The 23,957-nt window shown below is 40.4% G+C and overlaps 1 protein-coding gene across 1 annotated transcript in view; it reads right to left on the minus strand.

Moving 5' to 3' along the window:
* Positions 1-23,957, minus strand: part of fig4a (FIG4 phosphoinositide 5-phosphatase a) — a 60,212-nt gene that overhangs the window by 12,520 nt on the left and 23,735 nt on the right. Inside the window, exons 12-22 of the mRNA XM_030047388.1 lie at positions 22,841-22,974; positions 21,775-21,891; positions 19,684-19,729; positions 19,039-19,187; positions 18,194-18,360; positions 12,391-12,529; positions 10,760-10,818; positions 10,376-10,523; positions 9,092-9,175; positions 6,934-7,132; positions 2,225-2,307 (exon numbers count right to left, since the gene is read on the minus strand). Coding sequence (XP_029903248.1) covers positions 2,225-2,307; positions 6,934-7,132; positions 9,092-9,175; positions 10,376-10,523; positions 10,760-10,818; positions 12,391-12,529; positions 18,194-18,360; positions 19,039-19,187; positions 19,684-19,729; positions 21,775-21,891; positions 22,841-22,974 — 1,325 coding nt within the window. The remainder of the gene's footprint in view (positions 1-2,224; positions 2,308-6,933; positions 7,133-9,091; positions 9,176-10,375; positions 10,524-10,759; positions 10,819-12,390; positions 12,530-18,193; positions 18,361-19,038; positions 19,188-19,683; positions 19,730-21,774; positions 21,892-22,840; positions 22,975-23,957) is intronic.

The following is a 23,957-nucleotide window of genomic DNA, read 5'->3' on the forward strand; positions in this document are numbered from 1 at the left end:
TACAAACATCGGCTGAGATCTTTTATGTTCAGAGGCCCTCGCAGACATCCTGACTTTATTTCCCCGTAGACTGTTTTCCTCTCACCAAAACAGGCTGAGAAGCAATAGTTAAGAGTTCCCCTCTGGCTCTAATGACGCTTTTTTAATATTCATGCAATCATTAGTGGAGCTGTGAATGTAGCTAAACATCTCTGGAGCTATTCCAAAGTGCGTAATACAGTACAAAAAAACCTCTGCAGGCGATCCGAGTCCTTTTGTCACTCCTCAGAGCCGCATGTGGCATCTCCTTTTCGCATTAGAAACAAATACGACACACAGCAGCATGTGTTTGGTAAAGCCCAGACTGAGGCAGGCCTTTATTAGCGATTTGATTTGTTTAGTTTTATCTTCTTCACAAGCATTTCCCCACAAGAGCTCATAATGCAAATGCTTTGAGGCTTTCATCCCAACTTTCATTCATTGTGAATAATGGATAATACGTTAATAATAATAATAATGTGATACTTATTTTTGTGTTTTATCAATTTACCCCTTTTTTAGCATCTCTTTTCCCTCAACCTATCAGGCCTACTTCTACTTCTGTTAGGGATTTCCAATATTTTTCTAGAATGACTTAAGACAACACCAGGGGACATACATATATAGAGCCACTGTTATTGTTTGTTTTTACTTCCCCACCTCCAGATATTCAGTGTTTTGTTCAAAGACACTTCAGCAGGGCAGATGCTGGCCAACACATTGACTTGAACTTGACTCCTACAACTCCTACTTAACTTATGAAAACAAAAAACAATGACGACTGGGTTCACATTGCAAACCGGAGAGTTAGTTTAATGCCTTACTTAGTGTAACTTTAAATTAATGGCCTTGACAACTCTCCACATTTATTGAACTCATTGTCATTATACTATCCTGAGGAAATCTTGCTGTAAAGACGCCATACACTGGCTACTAGATTAACGCATAAGACCAACAATCAGTGGGTTAGAGTAGCAGAGTGTGAGAAAAAGCTATTAAAGCCCCATCTAAGACATCTCGTGGAACATGCAGCTCGCATCAAAAGAACAGATGGTAGTGTTCAGTCTGAGAGCCAGATGACTGTTATTTACTGTAGATCATTGATGTTATTGAAAGCAAGGTGTGAGAAAAGGACAGAGGGAAGAAAATGAAACTTTGGAGTTAAGGAGGAAAGAGCTGGACAAAGAGCAGTGAGGTCAGAAACATGATCCGCACAGCAGGGGCACGAGTTGATGAAGTTCCTTTTCCAAAAACATCGTTATCAGCCTGAGGGGGTTGATGATACGGAGTGCTTGTCCCCCGCCCCCTTTCTGTCTCGGGTACTGGGTGCACTGTCATTACAAGGAAAACATTTTCTTCAAGACCACTTAAATGCACAAAGGCAGTCAGAGAAATAAGCCTAAGTTCCTCTGTTTGCAGGTTTTGCTTCAACGTGACACATGAAAACATGTGTATCTGCTGGAACAATCCTCTTGATAATTATCTCCGCCAGGGAGGTGAGTCCTTCCACAGGGGCGGATGAACCCTGTATGTCTGTCAGCAAACCAGTGTATATGATTTTAGCCAATAAAGCTCAAGAGGGTGCCTAATTGGCTATCTATTGAACTATCCATTGAACTTATTGACCTATTGGAATTATTTAAAAGAATACATTGGCCTATTTGTAGTAGTTCTTATTTTCATTCTAGTTAATCCTCTACATTAATTTAGTGTTTCTACTGAAAACCTGCTGATCTGTCTTTTCCCTTAACTGAATTCAATTTAATTCGCTGGCTAGAAAGCAGCTTGACAATAAACGTGAGGCCGACGTATGGCGACACTGCAGAGACAGATCAACAGTGGTCGAGTGAGCAAGACAGTAAATGAAGAGAGATCGTAAGTAGTGACAACAAACGTTCTTCAAAAGGTTTGAATCGCCGCAACCACAAGAGGCTCTGAGATTAGCCGCGGACAGACAGACAGACAGACACAGCAAAACACATGATCTCCTCCAGGCTGCTGTCCGGTAGAAATAAAAAACAAAGCAAATGAAAACATAGTTGGATCCAGCCTTTGTACATCACTGGTTCACTGTAGCCTACAATGTCCCACTGGTGCCACCATCACTAGTGAGTCTAACAGCACTGTAAGACACTCATAAGAGGATCATAAGAGTCTGCCAAATAGCATAGGTGTACAGGTGTGTGTAGTGTGTTGTGCCATTTACCTTTCATATATGAGCAGATCCTCCTCTGTAGGAAACTCTGCAAGGTTCAGTCCATAAGGCTCCTTAACCGGCTGCTGGAGCTCCTGAGGGAGTCAGAGGGTAAAAGTCAGGAGCTACAGATCAAGGTGAAAGAACCAAGCGAGAGAAACAGCACAGGTTTTAGCAGAAATTCAAACCACAATCGCAGATTATTTACTGAACACATATTATAAATGTTGTGGGGGTTTTTTCTACAAGGGAATTAAGAACATTATTTTTCCTTTTATGTTGAAGGGACATAGGATTGTGTTTGTCACTAATTTTAATGCTGATTTCAATCATATAAACTTTATTCACTTTATATTGAACATGTACTGTCACATTGTACACATTCGTAAGATATTAGAGGCATGGAAATAATTTTTCATTCTGTGTTGAGAAACATGATTGAGGGAACATGCAATTTCTTACGACGGTAAGAAGTTACAATGTTCCTACAATGGTAAACAAGTGAGCACTAGTGCCATGTCCCTGGCAAAATCTGACTCACTTGAATGGCACAGCCAACGGCATCTCTGCCTGTTTCGAACCAGCTACCGGTTTGAAATTTTACCGCGTCTCCAGTTTTTAAACCAGGATGAAATGTGCTTTGCTGTTGGCCGGGAAACTCTCAGGATCAAAGCTGCCGAGCTACTGGTGGAGGCACGTGCTCTCTATAGCAAACGATGCAAATACAAAATGCCTGTACTGTCATAAAAAGATCATAATGTTTTTTTTTTTTCCTGTTTGAAGTACTATGAAAGGAATGGCGAATGAGTTAATGCTGTGCCACCAATAACCCCAGGACTACAACTGTGTCCACAAAAAAAAAAAGCAAAATGGAAATCATACATATTTTTTTTTTTTAAAAAACAGACCACTTATGCGACACATTGCGAAGTACACTGTGCTCCCTTGCTCCACTTGTCCTCAGTAAAGAAGCCTGAAGAAGCTCATTATGTAACAGCATGCATAGCATTGGCCTTGAGGCTGTCAGCTACTGAATGCATTACGTTTTCCCACTATTTGTATTGATCCAGGCGGCAGGGTGGGGAGAAGGGATGAGGGTGTTCCTGGATCATATCCAAGAGACAGAGGCTGTGTATACACACACACGTACACATGCACAAACACAATATGTGGGGAGACAAACGCACTGCAGCATACAAACATACATATGGCTGCACAACGAAGTGTGAAATCACCTTTGTGTGCACATACACATGCACCCACACACAGCCAACTATGCACACACTCACATGTATTCTGACTGTCTTCATAATCATGTGTGCACACGTACACCCAAACTGAGAATATTAAACGACTGTGTGTAATTACATGGCGAACACAGTAATGATCACATGTTTAAATATTTTAACAGTTTTGTGTTCTGCTGGCACCCGGGCAATCCATTCTCACGGACAGGCTCCGAGGCAGCGACACGAGACGCACGCATGCGAGTGTGTGTGCCCAACACGTGAGCAAGCTGTCCGCCCCAAAATATTCATGACCGGCTCCGCGCGCTGAGCCCCGTGAAGACAGAGGCGGGAATGCGCGAGGAAAATATAGAAGAAATAAAATGAGACGAATGGGGAAAAAGGGAGAACTCCTTGGACACGGTCTCTGCGAAGATCAAAAGATCAAGGGGCTCGTTTGGCTTCTCAAGTGCAAATTTTGCGCTCAGCTCTAAATCAAGCCAAAGATTTAAAAGAAAGGAATCTCTGAGTGTTATGTTGATTTTATCTAATTTTATTAAATAAATAAATAAATAAATAAATAAATAAATAAATAATAGTAATAAATAAATAAATAAATAAATAAATAATCTAATTTCTAGAAACATCAACTACCTGTAGAGTTTTTTTTCCTTCAAATTCTCTGAAACATTTTTACTGGAAATAAGCACTGTATTGAGAGTGAAATATTTATAGTTAAAAAACCTCTTAGTATTTTAGGTGTACTGAGTCAGTGGTTATTTAACCAAAGCTTTCTGTGATCTCTGTTGTGGCAATGGTTTTAGGGACAGAGTAGTGGCAAGAGGAGCACACAGACTCCACACACTCAGAGACTGACTTTCTCTCTCTCTCTCTCTCTCTCTCTCTCTCTCTCTCTCTCTCTCTCTCTCTCTCTCTCTCTCTCACACACACACACACAAACAGGAACTCCTGAGGTACTGAACATTTATGCCTAAGGAGTCTGGGATGTCGAGAGCTAGGTTGTATTACAAATCAGCTGATGTGGGGCGGGCAATAACAGCTTTCCAGTCAACAATTTCATTTCAGCAATTTCCACTCCTCATCCAAAATTCTTCAAATTTCCACCGATTGAAATGAGATGACAGAGGACAAATATGTGCAATCCTCCTTAACCTCCTCATGATTGCAGATGAAGTGATTTCACCCTGGTGCCGTGGCAAACAGTGTTTGAACAGCAGGAGACGCCCGACTTCAAACGCCGACTTGGACGGCAAAGACGTTAATTACCCACAATCTCTTACACAGAGTGAGAAATACGACTCCCTCCAGATGGCTACTTGACTGTGAGCAAATGAGACACTTGGGTTTGTGTATGAACCTGTGCTGCATAAAATCTAATAACTATGGTGCTATGCAGCCGCTGGTAAAACAATTAGGCTTTTGGAGTGTGGCTAAGAAATATATTTACGGCTCTTTTTATGATACCATTACGTTTTTGTTTTTCTTCCTGGTGTGTGTATTTTTCCATGGCTGCTGACACACTGACCTGCTATCTGTGCTGATTAGTGGGCTCGCTCTCTCCACATCGGTGAATGTGGCTCACTGAGGGTCGATAAACGTGCAATCAGTCCGGCTGAGGTCACGAAATAGAGACCAAGTCGCCCCGAGTCATTAGCTAATTAACGTTATCAACAGCACACAGACTGTATGCGGCTTCATTGTGGCCATAAACGAGACATTTTTTCTTGGCGGTGTGATATATCAATGGTTAACAGCAGCAGGACCTTTTTTTATGCTGTACTACCAAGTGCATTTTCATTTGTTGTTAGTATCAGACATAGAAGAAGAAGAGCTAAAGGGCAAACTCATGTATTTAGTGACTGTTACTCTTTGTAAACATCTCGGTTATAAAATTAATTAAATGAAATAGCCGCTAGGGTCAGTGGTAATACCTTTATAATTCAATAGCAGCTTGATGATTTAATTTCATGTTCATGTGCACGCAACCGTGGGCTCTAGAGAAGTTAAATGCCAAAGGTTAACAGGTGGAAAGCATAAAAAGCATATAATGACATGCAAAGGGACTGTCAAATCCTATAATTATATTTAGATTTTCACTAGATTAAGATTTATGTTAAGATTAAGATATTACATTAAGACTCTAATGTGCACAATTTGCTGGCATATGACTGCACTTCAAAGGATTGTGACACTTTAGACAGGCAGATAAAGAGAAACAGAGCAGACAGAGAGACAGACTGAACTAGAGAAAGAGACAGACAGACAGTGATTGCAACCAACAAATGCTACTGAAAATAATCTGGGTTTTAGAAAGTAAAGAAAAATAAGGTTATTACTAATTACATTGTTTGAATAACATCCCCAGCTTCCCCAATTTAATAAGTTAAATCTACAAAGTTCCATTTTCTTAGGGAATTTTTTTCTTTGTATATAATGTTGAACAAATTTGAGACTAATAGGCCACCTGCGTACCTTATATCATTCTGGCATTAACAGCCACCAGCTGGCATTAAGAGTTGTTTTTTTATTTGTCCAGAGATCCATTTCTGGCCAATTGATATCCTACCTCTCCTCCCCTTTTACCCCCACCACACTCCTCCTCAGTATCCCACAGGCCATTTTCAAAGGGAGATTAGTCAAACATGCCTGTTGCCATGGCGACACTGCAAGAACATAAGTCATACAGGGATATGTGGATTTCTTCTTTACTGTGCATGTATGTGTGTAGATCTGGTGACATTATGGAACATTGATTTATCTCAATTTTGAGGCAAGGCACATAAAAAATTCATGAGCTCTGTTCAATCACGGCAAATTATTAAACACTATGTTAGCGATCCACATTGTTTTTAACTCTTCTTCTGGAAACCCCCGATCATGAAACCGGTGGGGCTGATGTCAACTCTTCCCTCTGACGCAAACAGAAACAGAGAACTAATTTCTTCTGGGAGATTTTCAGAGGAGATGAAAATTAGAAAATACAATCAGGGTAACACATTCAAATTTTATGTGCAAATCCAAGGTGGCGATGTAAAAAATGGTCCAAAAAAAGGGGTCCAGAATGCAAGAACTCTCTTATTGTCAGGCGACCAGCTCCAAGCCAGCCCCTGAACTACACTGACATTTTCTTGAGATCTTCTCGAGGAGATTACGTATGCTTGAATCTGGAGAAGATATAATTGGCTGGACACGTATTCCTTTTCAGCAAGTCATACAATAGGTAAGAGGCTTTATACAATACAAATTTGCATTCTGTTTTCATTTTATTCATCTTTTCCTGTCCTCACAAACATATTTTAAATCAGCCTTAGAGCTCTGACTCTTCACTGTTGTGATGATCGCTTGTGGGCTGAGGCAAACCATGTTAACATGCTTGTTTGCTTGAATTTGATGTACACAGCTGTTGCTGCACATCCAAATTCATCACCATGCATTATTCATGTGTGTGTGTGTGTCTGTGTTTATTCAGCATACCTCCTGTGTGCGGGTGCTTTCTCCCGACTCTGTTAGCAGTTTGATAGGGGTGGAGCGCTGGGACACAGCTCCGTCATCGTCACGGTCCTCCTCCGAGTCGTCCTCTGAAGTGCTGGAGATGGCCTCCTCGCTGGGGGGAGGAGGCGCGCTGGCTGCGGTCTTCCTCTGGAGCACTGTCTCTTCCTTACTGCTCTTGTTGCTGTGAACGGACACACACACACCAGCACAAAAAACACACCATACGCACCATGACAGGTAAGCAAAAGAGTATAATGACTTGTCATACAATTATCTATAGCGTTCTACCACTGGCACTGTAAATGTTGAGAAGTCCAGCTTCATCAGATTGATTGATTTATATCATTTTACATACAGCCAAGCCGCACGTGCTCTGCCCAGTGTGCATCACGAGTGTTAACTTAATACCAAGGCTGCACACACAGCTCTCCCTCTGAAAGCACAGGGACTGAACAGCTCGCAGCAGTAGCCCTGGCACCCCAGACTCCCACAACACCTCCCACAGGATACTTGGCTTCGGAAACACAGTCGAAGGCCCTCTCTAAAATCCACAACATGCACGTAGATCACATTAAGAAACTCCCATACTGCCTTGATTACAGATTGCTCCTCCTGAATCTGACGCTGGATCAGTGAAGCCTCCTGTTAAGCACAGGATCTCAGTTTGTGATATCGAATCCAATGTTTAGGTAAATGACATGCAAGTAAAAGGAGGGCTGGAAAGAGTGATTTCTATTAGCATACAAAACAAATGAATAATGAGCTCCCAGCAAGGACATCTTTATGCAAGTGCAAATTTTTTCCCCTCCAACAACGCCTAGGCTAACATACACAGAAGCAGTTGGGACAAGGGCTTCAGAAATACAGCAAATAGTTAAAAAAAAAAAAAAAAAAAGCTGAATGCTTATGTATAAACATTGTAAGGGTAATTTTTACAAGAAAAATTCAAGATGCCAATTTATTGCAACATCTGTGAGTAACATGCTGATGAGAAGAAAAGAGCGGGTATGGGTGTGTGTGTGTTTCTACAGTGCAATTTTGAGCATGAGTGTAAAATCTGCACCACACATGGGATACAGGTATTGTACAAAATCGTAGCGGTGTGTACAAACACAACAACAAAAAATGATTCACGTAAGAATCGCGATTCATGTATCTTCCGTGATTGGAATCGTGTCACAAATTTCAAAAATCGATTCATTAATTTTTTTAAAGTCATGTTACGTTTTCAGAGCTCTCACAGCTAAATACGCCACAGTGCAGTCAAAGTGCAATCTTCTGAACCAGCATGGAAAATATCTCGGTTCACAGCCTGTTTCAGTTTAAAAGACATACACCCCTACAGCGTTTTTGATAATGTAGGCCTCCCTGTGGGGGGTCCGGAGTAAAATTGGCTTGGCATTTAATATTTGCCAGACATTCACAGACTAACCTGCTGAAAAGATCTGCAAAATGTTCGGCAGACAAGTCAAGCCTCCTTAAATCAGTGAAATCTACTGTAGGCTATATTGTGAAACAACTGCCATAATTCATTTCTGTAAGTGAAACAAGCTGTTACTGATGAGATGAAGACAGTTTAACATTCATACCTTCCGTGTTGAGTTTAGGGAACATAAAGGAGATATTGCCCCATAACTCCAAAAATGATGTCAACAGACTAATCAAACCAGGAATATATATGAGGCAATTAGTAACTGAATTGGGATTAACTGAAGAATCGTGATTATTATCCTGAGATCACTGATGACTCCCACACCTTCAAAATATCAACCTTGTTTTGAGAAAACCTGCATTTTGACATTGCATGTACACAACAGCTTTCTGAGAACCAGTAATGAATAAATATCCTCTTAAAAGGGTATCACTACAAGAGTGTAGAGTGCACACAGGGGAGTGTGCCTGTGTATGCAAGTGCACGTGTGTGTGTGTGATCATTCCAAAAATGTATGCGCACGCAGTGATGGTGGCAGGTGAATGCAGTGGGCTGTGTATTAACGGGAAAAACAGGAAAAGAGCCCAAAAGAGGGTGTTTTTTTTGTTTTTGTTTTTTTTTTACACAGGACATACACACATACAAGAAAAAACAAGGCAACCAAAACACACCATGTGGTGACACAAACAAACACTCAAAAGTACTTGCCCCAGCACTGATTTCCCCGTCTCCTCTGGCTTGCGCACAGTGAAGGGGCTTGGATCCACTCCTACCGTCTTCGGCATAAATTCCCTTTAAATACAAAAAAAAAAAGAAAAAAAAAAAGATAAAAATTCTTTATTTGTCATCCTACAGCAATAACAGATCCTTGGCTAATGCATGTTGGGTGCGCCATCCCATTTGAAGTGTTTTTCAGCTAGCTAATTTGGGATCACTGTCCAATTTTCTTTCTATCTTTCTTTAGAAGCTAAAGAAATTTATATTTAGATACCATTCATGGAACTGTTCAAGCACTATGTTGTGACTGAGTGATTCACTTTGCTTTAAAATAAACTGAATCGTATTTAAAAAATCATTTTAAATCTATAAGCATACCGAAAAGAGACAGAGAGAGAAAGCAAAGCAAAAAACAAAATCTGTCCCCGCTTGCAGCTCATGTACAGTATGAGCTCTTACAGCTTTTACATAGCTGTCTCTGCTGTCAACGCACTTAAAGAATAAATAAATAAATAAATAAATAGACAAACAAAAATATCTTGGGCTGATAATGACTGATTTGTCAGATCCTTCTGAGTACCACAAAAAATGGATAATTCTTATTTAGCTGTGCAGTTTTATAACCGGCAAAGATGAATTCCTTTACTTTGGTAGCTTAGTGTGGTACTTTGACTGCTGGTATTGTGCATGAATTGGTATCAGGTTATTGCATAATTCACATTATGCTGCTTATCTTTGCAGGACTGCTTTTTCTGTAATCCCCAAATTGCCGAGATGTGACGTTCATGGGCAAAGAGCATGGAAATCTTGTGAACAACTGGTACAACATGGTAAACATGATATGTTTTCCATTTTATTCTGAATTATACAAATGATACAATGAGGAACGATATAAACTGATTCTGGATATCATGATTTCATGATTTTCCTGGTTTTAGAGGCTGAATTACAGAAAAGTGAAGTAATATTATTGGACTCTTGTAGCTGTTCTGTTTTTTTTTTTTACTCTATCCGCTTGGTGATCACATTCATATTACTCATCTTGGGAATATTTTGTAGTCACACTATAACACTGCAATAATGATATCAAGGTATTCGGTCAAAAACGTTGTGATATTTGATTCTGTCTATATCGCCCTGCCCTAATCTCTGTTGATCATACATGACATTGTGATGAATGGGGTGGGGAGATGGTGAGAGAAATATCGATGGAGTCTGTATAATATTCTGTATGTGTGTGTGTGTGTGTGTGTGTGTGTGTGTGTGTGTAGACACCTTGCCGAGTTGGTCATGGCAATGCAGAAGGTATCGTCAAAGGAGGTGAGCTCATACGGCTTGAAGAACTCGGTGTAGATGTCAGTGCTCTCGTCGTAGCGGTTCACTTTCTTCACTTGCACCTTCTTCATGTTCTCCTCACAGGCGACTGCACTCACACAGGCGCACGCACACACACACACACACACACACACACACAAATTCAACACGGACATTAATCCACGCTACAAAACAAGAAATGTTGGCAATGGTACTACACACTGTCAAAAACATGGCTCTCTTAGTAGCTTTACTGAGTAGAAAGCAAGATACTTCCAAAAAATGTGCCAGGGTATTAAAAAAAAAAAATCTTATGTTGCATAACTATGGGAAATGAAGAGATACCTTCATCATAGGCCACAGGCAGATGGGGTAGGATTCCTTCTGACCACCAGAATGTGTAGCTGGAGAGAGACACAACACAGAAGCGCAGAAACACCTATCAGAAAACTTTCCGTGCAGTGTCGCGTTTTGAGGACACCTGTGCAGACCCACTTCATATAACCTAGATATGAAAATTGACTGGGTTGATCCACCTGCCTCACTACATCAGCCTTTTATTCAATATGAGCAATTTGAGGTGAATTCACCGATTATGAGAAGAGAGAGCGATGTGCTTTTGGAGAGTTCAAGACTGAAAGCGCAGTGTATGGCTGGAGAACTGATCTTTTTTTTTTTTTTTTTTTTGAATAATGGTTGTGCTCCCTTGGTCCATTGTTGCTTCATCCTTTACCACTGGTACCCCATGAAAGCAATCTAGGTCTGTTATTATGCAATCAGCAAGACAATGACAAGCACACAGAATAAGTGCCTGTGTACGTACAAAGTGCAGAGACAAACTGGGTCAAAACCTACAGAGACATATGGAGTCAAAGTGACACATTTTCAAGAATCAAACAAAGAGACCACAAAAAAAACAGTAGCTGAGTGACTATCCAACAATGTATGCTTCATGAGACAAAAAAAAAAAAAACCTTGAGCAGAGAGAGCAACTGAATGAACTGAATATAAACTTAATTATATAATATAGAACTGAGAGGAAGGAGCAATCAGTGCTTGAAAAAAAAGTAAAAAAAAAAAAAAAATCAGGTCGATAATAGAGATGCATGAATCTGGATTTTTCAACAAATATTCGATATTTCCAATTTTTTTTTTTTTTTTTTTTTTTTTTTTTGCTGATTTCCCTTGCTGATATTGATATATGCATGTAAAATTACACAGAACATAAAGTTAACATATGATGCCAAATATGTGGAATCTGTCATATTTGCAAGGGTCATTTAGCAAAGTTTCCTTAAGTTACAAGCATTTGCTGAATCCAGTGTTGCAGACTTATAAAAAAGTAGAACAAAGTAAATAAAAGAAAAGAAAATGAATGGCCTTGCATGAGGCCCAGTGTATTATTGCGTGGTACTTACAGAAAAGCGTAAGAGAGGAAATGCAAAAGAAACTCTCGCCTCTTTGGCCAGTGCTATAAAGATATTCTCTTATCTTGTTGATTCAACTGTTCACAAACTAAGCCTTGAAAGCTCATTGCTTTGAATGCCCTCCAAAGGCGACCATGTGACAGCAGAGGCAACCACAACAAAAAAAAAAAAAAAACTTGCCGCGGACCTGTGCTCTCACGTGAATAATCTGAGCACCCGTGGCAGACTTGTGAAGCCCTGGGGCCTTTTCAGACACACAGGTGCAGGTGCTAATCTTGTGTGAGTGATCTCCCACTGGGCTGTTCAATCAGCACGAAGACACATGCAGAGTATTTGAAGACCCCAAAGGCAATGAAGCGCTACCCAATGCAATGTGTGTTTTTACGAATGTATGCAGATGTAGGTGTGTGTTTGCACATACTGCACTTGTTTTCAGTGTATGTATACATGCATGTTTGCAATCAGGTGTGTGCTGGGTTGTGTGTTTATATGTGCAGTTCTGTGTGTGTGTGTGTGTGTGTATGTGTGTGTGTGTGTGTGTGCGCGTACCTGCGTCTCTCTTGGGGGAGGGCCATGGTGCTCTTCTGATGCAGGTAGAAGTCGGTGGGCAGCTCCCACAAGTGTGGCTTGGACTCCGACGGCTGGTAGACCTGAAGAAACAAGTTGATGGCATCCTGTCTGTCGGCGTCTGGGAGAGTAGAGAGCGCAAAAACGTTTAAGCGAGATGAGTGGAAGAAAGCAAGTCAGACAGGCAAAAAATGAAGTGGGTGCAAAATCCACAAAGAACAGGAAAAACATTGAAATGAGGCAAGAAGACATCCACAAAAAGGGAAATGTATACAGTCTTAACTGTCAGAAAAGCATTTATTTTATGTCTAAAATTACTATGAGCTTGTTGCTTGTAATGTTAAATAATAATGCCTTTGAGTTCGCTTAGCACACTGTAAATGATAACCAGCACCTCACACACATGACCATCCCGCGTCAAACCACATACACGAGCTGAACACAAGAGGAAGTGCACCTTGTGGAAGTACTAAACATTAAGGGAAAAAAAAACAAAAAAAACAAAAAAAAAGAGGACAATTAATAAAATGTAGGAAAAGTGGAGACTCAGCTCTGGGGCATGAAATTTGCCAGTAAAAAAAAAAAAAATACACTATAAAGCACATCAGCTGTTGGAGGGTGCCTAGATAATCTTGTGTGTGTTAGTGTGTTTAGCGTGTGGCACGTGTTCAGCGTGCTGCCCAGCATGGAGCTATCTAATCCATCCCCCAACTGCATGGCCACGTGCGTGCCGCTCTAACGGCCATGTTAAATAATTAGACAGTAAATTAGAGTGTATAGATATAATTACTGTGTGCTACACAGTAATTTCTCTGGGTAACTTTCAGGTTGCGATTCATTTAAAAAACATGAGGGTAAAAGTTATGGACAAGCTATAAAGATAACACATTTAAAATAAATAAATAAATGAATCAAAGCTAATTTGAAAGTGGTGTTTGACATGATGTATTGAGTTACCTGCACAGACTGAAGCCACAATAATCAGCAATGTTAAAGTGTAATGCATTTCCACTCCTTCAGTGAAACATCACATTTAATGTTTTCTACTATTCAAGAGGCTGAAAGGCTGATTGCACAAGGCAGTGTGTATGCTTGTCTAAAATGTATTTGTGAACAAGAGAGAACTTGTCAGGAAACTTGACAGGTCAAGGTGGAGAAAGCATGCGTCTTTTACTGTGAGCAAGTGCTTTATCTGTTAAACAAAGAAGAACATCTGAGACGTCAAAACACCCCACAGAAACCAGAACAACTGCATAAATTAGGTCAAGCATTTAAAAGCAAACAATGGGAAATACAGCATGAATGAAAAACACTCTACTGGCCACACAATTTCACCTTGAAATGCTACAGTAGTTGAATGAGGGTGGGATTTAAAAAAAACAAACAAAAAAAAAAACAAAAAACAAAAAGAACACTAAATATGAAAAAATGGCATTGCATTCATGTGCTTCGCAAGTTGGGACGCACAAAGGTTGTTGTGGTGGCAGTTTAAGATCAAGTTCAAGTTCAAGTTTATTTATCCGCATCACTGTGGGCTTTACATGCCCACGAGGTTTCAACAAGCAGGACGACCTCCCCTGGCTTACCGTAATCCTCATAGCAGGTAAGAAAAAAATGAAGTGTAACAGGGTGAAAAAATGGAGGAAATCTTGAGAAGGACCACAGAGAAAGGAGACAAATTACAAATTACAAACAATACAGTCTTAATGCAAAATAAAACACACTAGCAGACAGTAGCAGACATAAAGAAATATGGCAATATGGGAGTAGGAACCGCCTCTTATTTTCACTCAACCGTATGCGAGGAATTTATTCAACTGATGGATGATCGAGTGCTTTCCACAGATTGGATTGTTAGCGCAGTTAAAATCACCAAATACTTTTCAATTACACGGACTCAACTCCCAGTGTTTCAAACATTAATCGGCTCATTTACCCGACATTCTGATGGCCACGTTCAGGAACAGTTTCTGTCTATTGAGAGCCACACAGGGAAGGCTCTGTGCAACACGCACACTCTGTCTCTGCCAGAAACGCATGCAAGCGCACTTTTTCTGTCATTCCTCACCTCTCTCCCTCTCTTTCACTCTGTCAAAACTGATGGCTGGGAGACTATGTTATATACAAAAATGCAAAAAGCTGCTCTGTTAAACTCAAAAGCTGCAATAAGCATAGGTAATTCCATTTAATGAATACTTCAAATCAGCAGATTATATTTTCCGATTACCTGTCACAAATCAAATTCAGCAGAAAATCTTGAGACTGTCGCACTGGCTGACAGTGCCAGTTAAAGAAAGACAGACTACTTGAGGGCTAGAATTAGTTTCAATTCAATCTCATCACCTCTGCTGGCTGAGGGTAGGAGCAGGAGACTTGTGAATTGCTAGCTAGATTACAAGGAAATGGAAATTTAATCAGAGGTAAATGTATGAAGATGGTCATGCCCTTGTAGCAGGACATTTCGACTGCAGACACCAGCCCACACTAATGCGTAAGAAGCTGTTTTCTTATTTTGGCTTTTATCTCCCTTTGGATTTCACTATGATTTGACTCCAATGCAGAGCGGACACATGCATGTGTCAATAATTCCTCAGCCTCTACAGTTTAGGGCTTCATCGTCATAGTGTTATTATGTGTGGCACCATGAGTTCCTGTGTATGTGTGTGTGCTGTATGTAGAGGTTCTTGTGTATGTGCGCCCTGACATGGCGTGACAGTCTGGATCAACGATTTGCTAGTGATTGGTGTCAAACGCAAACAGACGAAGGGGTGGTCAGTTTAATGGGTCAACTATTAAGGCTGGATACACAGTGAGATGCCGCCTCTTGACGCAGCTGCGAGAGCCACCCTTTGATGTGGAACAGTCTCTGAATACAAGATGTACTGGGAGACACTCGCACATCTCCCTTTCACACCCACAGACATTTTCATCCGGTATCCAAGCATCAACTATGGTATCATCTACAATTACCGGCAATTCAAAATTGTATGCATTAGTACAGTCACTCTGTCAAGTGTTTACGGGAATATCTGCAACAATATCACTTTTTGGAGCTGTAATCTCAAAAGGCAAGGACAGGATTAAAAACTGATACAGGAATGAAGCTTGCAATTTTTTAAGCATGAAAAAACAAAGAAGTATCACTATAACATCACTCCAAGTATTATTGTATTCCCTTTGAAAATACTGTTTTGTTTTGGGGTTTTTTCTGTGCCGCTTTTTCCAGGAAGCTATGCTCGATGAAATAGTGTGCATTCAAATACTGTAGCGCCCTTGACAGCTGTGGACACCGTGGCATTTTGTAACTGGGTGTTTGAGGCACATTGGAGACACTGTAAACAAAGTGCTTGTATTCAGTCTTACTGAAGTCAAAAACATTTCGAAAACAGCTTTTCAGTCATTTTCAAACCGTTGCATAGCTTATTTTAACATGTTAATGCATGAGTTTAAATACAGTTATAAGGCAAAAATACCCAGTCTGTAGCGTGTTCAGGTTACCTTAGGAGTTGTGCACCGCAGCTCTGTTTCTCAAATTCACAATGAAGGAATGTTTTTGCCTGCACATTATATTCTGGCAGTGTGCCCTGAGAACTCATGTCGGATCAAGGGCACATATTAATTGCTCAAGTTGTACAAGAAGTCCTCTTTTCAATACGTTGTGAAAATAATTTTCTTGTATTAAAGAAAAAAAAAAAAACAGAAAACAATTGAGCTTTGTGTTATATTCATGGCTAATACGTTATCCATGGCCAGCTGAGCTTTGTGCAGAACTATGGCACCCACGAGTGTCCAAAGCAACAACAGTACAGGACGTTACAGTCAAAGGATTCCAAAGCATGGCATGGGTCAAGAGGGGAATATGAGGAAAGGATGAGGACGCACAGCAAGGATATTACACACATCAGTTCAAAACAAAATGAAAGCCAAGTCCTTTACTTATTACCAACGTTTTGGGCAGAGCCTTTTTCAGGGCTTAAAGAACATAGGTGGAACACACTTATCCAACAGCAATCAAAATCCATGAGGTACATTAGGTAGGGGGCATTCAACCACTGGTCCATAGCCTGCGGATGGTCCGTGAAGGTATTATTGCAGGTTGTCGCCGACTGTGAATTCAATAACGGAGCTTGAATACTGGAAGCGACTTTCCAATTATTACTTCTTGTTTGTGAGCTATCACATTCATCAAATACAGGTGACAGTTACAAATAGCGTACATCCAGTCCTTGGTAATCTCTGCTAATGTTGGAATTTGTCATTACTGCCGCATGCATTCTTTGCTTGCCTATACATACACACATGCACCCAACTACACTGGTTTACTGACTACCATCTAAAACAGATAATGGATTATGTGCATGAAAAGACCTTTTTGCAAGTTTCACTGAGAAGGAAAAGTACGTAAAAGTGAGCGATTGTCTGACAGGTGAAGTTGAATTTGGAGTGGGCTACTGCAATGCTGTAATGCCATAAAAAAAAAAAAAAAAAACGCCAAGGCTATGGACAAATACAACACGAAACTAGAAAACATTAGCAGTAGGACCTATTGCCAGGGGTCCTACACAACCCATTATACAGCATCAAATCCTAATCTGTATTTAGACTGTGAGGACTCAGAGGTCTGAGCTGAAAAATCCAATGTGTCTCCCTGCGTAAAAGCAAGATTTCCAAGTCTCCTCCTCGTCGAAAGGGAAACTTTCCTTTATGCTTACAACTACTAAGGCATGATTAAATGTTTGATCTAAATGAAATGTATGATCAAACGTTTGTTTCACCTTGGACCTGTACCTAACTGCTTCTGACTGCCCATAGTCTTATAAATACAAGTGGGCTCCAGCTATGTGAAGAGGGTGCTGCCCAAAACGTCGGTCATACGGCAAACAAATCTAAGCAAAACAGTTGGCTCTTTCATTTGTTTCTAACTAAGAAGGGGAACAAACATATTTTATGGCCACGGTACATGTTCTAGTGTGTTTGTTTGTGTGTGTACAACATCATAGTGCCACTTGCCGTAAGTGCGAGGGTGACACGTATCGATTTCCAATTCAATGCCGAGCGAACAGCGCGGCACAGAGCTGTGATAAATGAGCGGGGGATGAAAGATGGGTGGGCGGATGGATCGGGGCGGGGGATGTGGGGTAGAAAGTGCACGGCGAGGCCTTTTGTTATGTAACTGTCGAAGGGGTTATGTTTGTATGAGTGTGTGTGAGTCTGAGCGTTGAAAGCGTCTCTATGGCAACTGGGGACACAAGGGCAGAATCAGTTTCAAGAGATGCGAGGGGTTTTTTTGTAAGCAGGAATTGAAAGTGGGGATTAATATGGATAAATTTGGGAGAGAGAGGTTAGAAATATGAGAGGGGTGAACATGAACAAGAGGATGAGTACACTGTATTGTCACACCCTCTGGATTCACAGAGAGGGACTGTGCTGAGTTTGCATGAGGATGACACTGTTTTTGACATTTTTGTGTGTGAAGAGAGTGTGAAGACGGGTTAAATGAAATATGGATGTCATAAACTGGCTCGTCCAGGGCTTACGATCTTATCTTTATTACAATAAAGACATATTATTAGTTAAATGAGAATGCTGCTGCTATTTTACTTTTCTTTTTTGTTCTAGTCATTTATTTATTTACCAGAGTTCATATTATTTGTTTAATTGCTTCTGTGTAATTTGTGTCACTGTAAAAATGAGAGAAAACACAGTGAAAATGCAGGTAGGGGTTGAAGTATACTGTAAATGTTCCCCGTGTGTGTGTGTGGGTGTGTGGTGTGTATGCACGTACCTGAGAAAGCATTGCTGTAGTACCGTGACAGCGTCTGCATGATGTCTTTGGAGTGCTGTGTCCAGGGAGCGATTTTGCGGTATGTCTTGACCCGGTGGACCAACTGGGAGCCGCCGTACTGCAGAGACAGAGTGTCCCCGTGGTCCTCATACAGCTCCTCAAACAGCCTGGAACAAAAACATACACATGTGAAATACGCAGGAACACGTTCGGCACAGGCAAGGGGGCCCACATTTGGTTTTAGCATGTGCCTCGGGTGATCCGATGCCAAGTGAGCAGTTCAAACAGCTCCAACAGGTGAGGACAGGGTGCCCGGCGTCCCGGGGGTGCATTCTCATCTGATCACTCAAACCACCTTCAGGGGTGGCGACACTCCAGGACACATCGCATTTGCAGAGTGAAAGCTAATTCGTCCCAATGCCTCTCCAACAGGAACAAAGACTGTAAGTCTCTTTGTTGAGAGTATTTGATAGAGCAGAGCATTGGCGAGAAATTCTAAATTTGGATGAAATGTGTTTATGTGTTGTGATAGCCATGTCTACAATGGGTAATCAAAAAAATAGAGCAGACGTGCTTTGTCAGTATGAAATATGAAATAGGAGGGGCAGGGAGCACTAAGAAGGATGGGGACAGGAGGATTATGAGTAAGGGACAGAGGACTAAAAGTAAAAAAAGAGAAGAAAGAGGAAAATCTGATACAGGTCTGTGGTCAGTCACCAATCCCAAGTTATAATTGGAGACGTATTCGACATGCATGATAACGCTAGATGTGAACCACCATCTGTCTCAATTCAATTGTGCTCAAACAAATCACCCAAAACCAAGAACTTAGTAAGATGTGTTACCTGACACAGTCAGTATCAAATTGTAGCTTAGGCTTGTCAATCATTCCCAGTGCATAGAGCTGATAGGCCAACGCACACTTCCCCACCATGAACTGGGCAGTATTGGTCCGGTCCAGGCAGTCCACACAGTTGGTCCGCAACACCCCAGTCTACACCAGTTGGGACAAAAAGTTAAGCAATCTGATCTACTGACCCCCTTTTACCAACCCACAGGATGTTTCTGTGTTCCCAACAGCTGGACTACAACTGCATGAAAAAGCAATTACCAGAATGAGAACATAAGTATTCATTTTCTTTCCGTGTATTTTGCCTTTTGAAAGTCATTCAATTTTTAGTCTATTACTCTAAATAGCAGTAAAATTCATCTAAATTCTTAGAAGAAGTCATGGCACCTCTATGGCAAATAACACATTTTGAATCTACCACAATGAATGCAGAACTGCGAAATTATCTGCCAATATATTTTTAAAAGGTCAGAGAAAAACTGCATTCTTGGAATAGAAAACACAAACCCACACAACCCCATTTCTTTGCATGGCCATCAACTCATTTTCCTGCTACACTGCAGCGAAGTCACATATCTTTTATTCACAAACCAGAACTGTGAAGTGAAAGAAACACCTCACAATTTGCTACATGTCATACCTGCACCCGTCCACTCGATGTGATGTGTCCGCCAACATCTCCCCACCTGTAAAAAAAAAAATACAACAAAATTAACTGAGAAGACACAATACTGGAGACGGCCAAAAGCACTGCATGCACTACCATTCGAATGTTTTTATAATTGTTTCCATTTTAGTGTCCAGAGAAAGCTGCTTCTTTTTAGCCATTTTTAAGATATTAGCCTCAGTAAAAAGCTCTTAGCGCAGTGGAGCAACGGCTGCTGAAAATGGCCAATCATATGTAAAGACTGAATTAAAAAACAGTTTCAATTCAATTGAAATTCCAAATAGAGTAATTTCTTGGCTGTATTGCTGATGAAAACTTTTTTTTTTTGGTACCTTTTTGTTATTTCATGAAATTTAACTAATTAATTGTATTAAATTTTATTGTTATCTCTTACTCTTTGAAATAATTGTTTTATTCAATCTTTACATAAGTGTAATTTTCATCAGCCATTATGCCGGTGTTCTAACAACACTGTCGCCTCAACCTGCCAATGAGTTCATTTGTTACGAGAGAAGCCACTCCTACTATGTTAAGTGCAAACACAAATAATTATGCTGTTTACTGAAACTAAAAATATCATGTCAGTTGCTGCAGTGCACTGGCATTTATAAAGTTCAGTTTTGGTTTAAAAATGGCAAAAAAAACCCTGCTTTTCAATCAATTTGTCAATTATACTCCTCTGTATTACCTAATCTTCCCATGCCGCAACAAGCTTGGACTTCATGAGCTAGATCCAAGCAGCCCTCAAAACACAGAGCTCATTCAGAAAAGGTTCTTATGCAAGATTTTTATGCCAAAGACCAAATCCAAGGTAGACTTCATGTCACATATTATGTTCTCCAATTTTTTTTCTAAGATCAAAACCTGAAACTATTCCTACCTTTTATCCAAGGTATAAATCAAATAACTGTAATTTGTTTTATTGTTTTTATTTCATTTTGTATTCTCTGAAATGTTCATGCGTTGAAATTTACAATACAGCAAAAGAAGGTAAAGCACTGTATAGTAGCCATGATGGACAATGGCTGAGAGAGTGAGCAAGGAAGGAGCAAGGACAAGGAGGGTTGGTTGGAAAGGAAAGCACATCAAGGTATAGTGTGGACTCGATAACCCAAACAGAACGCCAGCAGGGAGGGTAGTAAACATTTATTAAAGTATCAAGCATGAGGGGAAAACTGCATGTGAGAAAATGCATGAGTGAGAAGGCAGACGGAGAGGACAGACGAGAACATTAAGCTTGAACAGTGTTTTCTAGGAAAGGCACCATAACAATCTCTCCGATCACCTCCCCCCCCCCGAAAGATTAATCAGACCTTATGCTCCTGTCTGCAAGAACCATAATCATTAATGCACCTGGACATGAAATGCACATGGAAATATGCGTGTCTGGTGGTTTGTGTGTATTTGGGTGTGTATTAACAGCGCACGTGAAAGCAAAGGCAAGCGAGAGGCCATCTGATCTTGCCTTATTAACAGGAAAATGAGATGGCATTGGGTAAAGCAACATAAAAGGTAATAAATACTGGCTATAGCTTGGCGGGCCAGTTATGTAACCGCATGGTAATGTTCAGCGTAAGTGATTAAGACAGGCAGACATCGGGCGAGCCGTGCATTAAGTACATGGACGGCCATCTACTCAGCCGGTTAGCACAAAACCCTCTGCGACACAACTCCCACGCGACACAGTTTCTGTAAGGAATTCATATCTGTGGGGAATTGTTAAATTAACTACTGTCGATAAATGTGTGATTCTGAATATGTATGAATTCAAAAATAGATAATACATACTCTCGAGGGTTTGTCGCAAAAGGGCAGGATTCTCATTTAATGAAAAGACAATGGTGTGGTCTAACACGACTTTGGTTAAAACATATTTGCATATATTTTTCACATTGTATCCTCTTGCAAGTGTTTATCTTCATCCGAACCCCATATAGCCTGTTATAACTTGTTCAGTTCAACATCTGATTAGACAGAGACCTGTTATGATCTCATGATGGTGACATACCAATTGGTCGTCTGAAGGGGTACAACAGGGTCAGTGCAAGGCAAGAAAAGGCTCACCTGTCGTCTGGTCTAAGCATATGACAGTAGAAGTCAGGGCGATTAACAAAGAAGCCTGTTCGCTTGACCACGTTCTCCGCTATCATACCCAGGCGGTCCAGCACGTTGCACAACTTACTGTGTGTGAGATAGACAGAGAAAAGGAGAGAGGGAGGTGCAATTAAAATTTTCTTTCATGAAATATACCCAGTTCTTCTTGTTTCCATGGTCACTGTACTCTAGCTGTTTGAACTGGAGTAATACACTTATTTAAATCTTTCCTAGGCGCTAATGCACACAAAGCTTGGCCAAACGCTGGTGATTTTGAGATAAGCCTTAAAGGAAAACGTCAACATTTTGGGCAAAACACCAACTTAGCCAGACTGAGACGAGATGTTCGATACCATTTTCACCTCTGTATGTCCAGTGATTCGGTTCCTATGGGTAGTATGACTCAATTTCCCCTCAGGGATCAATAAAGTATTTCTGATTGCGCTTCCGACCTTGTGTTAGCTTAGCATAAAGACTTGAAGTCTATGGGAGTCATTAGCCTTGGTCCGTCAAAGTGAAAAAAAAAAAGCCTTACGGTGACATTAAAAAAAAAAAAAAAAAAAAAAAAAAAAGTTAGATGGTAGAACTATAACTGCTGAACACATTTATCCTTCCATCTATCACAGTGATATTGCTGTAAAGTTTATTTTTTTAATTGTAACGGAGCTAAAGACTTCCATAGACTCCAAGTCTTTATGCTAAGCTAACATGAAATGCAAGCCACAGGAACCGAACCAGTGCACGTACAGTGATGAAAATGGTTAAACATCTTGTCTCAGTCTGGGTAAGTCAGAAAAAGGGTATTTTGCCCAAACGTTGCAGTATTCCTTTAAGTTGGTACAATGAAGGAAGGAAGGATTTCAGGCACATTGAAATATCTCATGTGGTATCAACTTAAAGCAGGTTTTTTTCTTCAGTATCTTTGATCATTTTGGCCACTATATTACACTGACAAAACAGATTCTCATTTGCACCACATGGTTGTGCAAGTACAGCATATTCAAGCTAATTAGGGCAGCACATCTGTTGCTGCTACCTCTTGGTGTAGCGGGCCATGTCCCAGGCAATGTAGTCGATGCAGTGGTCTGGAGGGAGGAACTGATTTAAGTTGGTCACAGCTGGGTAGAGCTCCTCACTCAGAATCTTCTCGTGTTTCCTTTTTTCTCGTTTCTGCAGCACAGCAAAGAGCCATATGTCACATGTTCTGACTTCTATTCTATTTCCAGAGAACAAAGAGAGCATGAATAGTTACATCCATTATTTCTGAGGATTATTGTGAACCATGCTGAGGACATGAACATAAAACACTAACAATACAATAGCTGCTCAAGACGCTGCAATGAGGACATAAAAAGATGCAGCTGAACACGTGACATAGTTCCTCATTTCTTTGATGCATTCACCAAGGCCTGAGCCTGAGCAAGTCTTCTCCAGTGTTAGAGAAAATAAAGCTGACCTCAGAGAGGCACATCTTCAGACAACACAGGACACACAGAATGAGTCACTCACAGTCCAACATGTCAGGTGCCTCCCTGTGTGTCTATGTATGTGTGTGTGTGTGCACGTGTATACACGTGTTCATCAGTGATGTGACTAATAAAGCAGCCCATCAGTCTTCACCATAACAGTTTCATTATATCGAGCAGTGCCAGAGTTAGCTCAAATAATACAGAGCAATTAAAAAAAAAAAAAAAAAAAAAATCAGGCAATATGACAATTTCAGTTTGGTCCCTTTGTGGTTGAATGCTTACCACGTGCTACCTAAATTGTCTTGATGTTGTAAAGGCAAGTTATTAATATGATGACGATGATGATGATATTAATAACAACAACAAGAACAACAACAACAATAATAATAATAACAATAATAATAATCTTTATTAATATAGCACTTACAAAGTGCTTCACAATTAACAATTAAGACAGAGGACATAAAAACAGAGCAAACAAACAGATAAAAAAAAATAAAAAGACAAGAAAAGTAAAATTAAACACAGCAATAAACACCAATAGCAATAACCAGAAAACTAGTCATCGCCTAAAAGTTTTTAAAGGTTTTACAATAAAAATTATGTTTTAAGGAAGGCTTTGAAGGGTGGTCAGCCTGGAAGCCCCGACACCAAAGGCCCCATCACCTTTAGATTTCAACTGGT

This window comes from Myripristis murdjan, chromosome 24, assembly GCF_902150065.1.
Source record: "Myripristis murdjan chromosome 24, fMyrMur1.1, whole genome shotgun sequence".
NCBI classification, from domain to species: domain Eukaryota; kingdom Metazoa; phylum Chordata; class Actinopteri; order Holocentriformes; family Holocentridae; genus Myripristis; species Myripristis murdjan.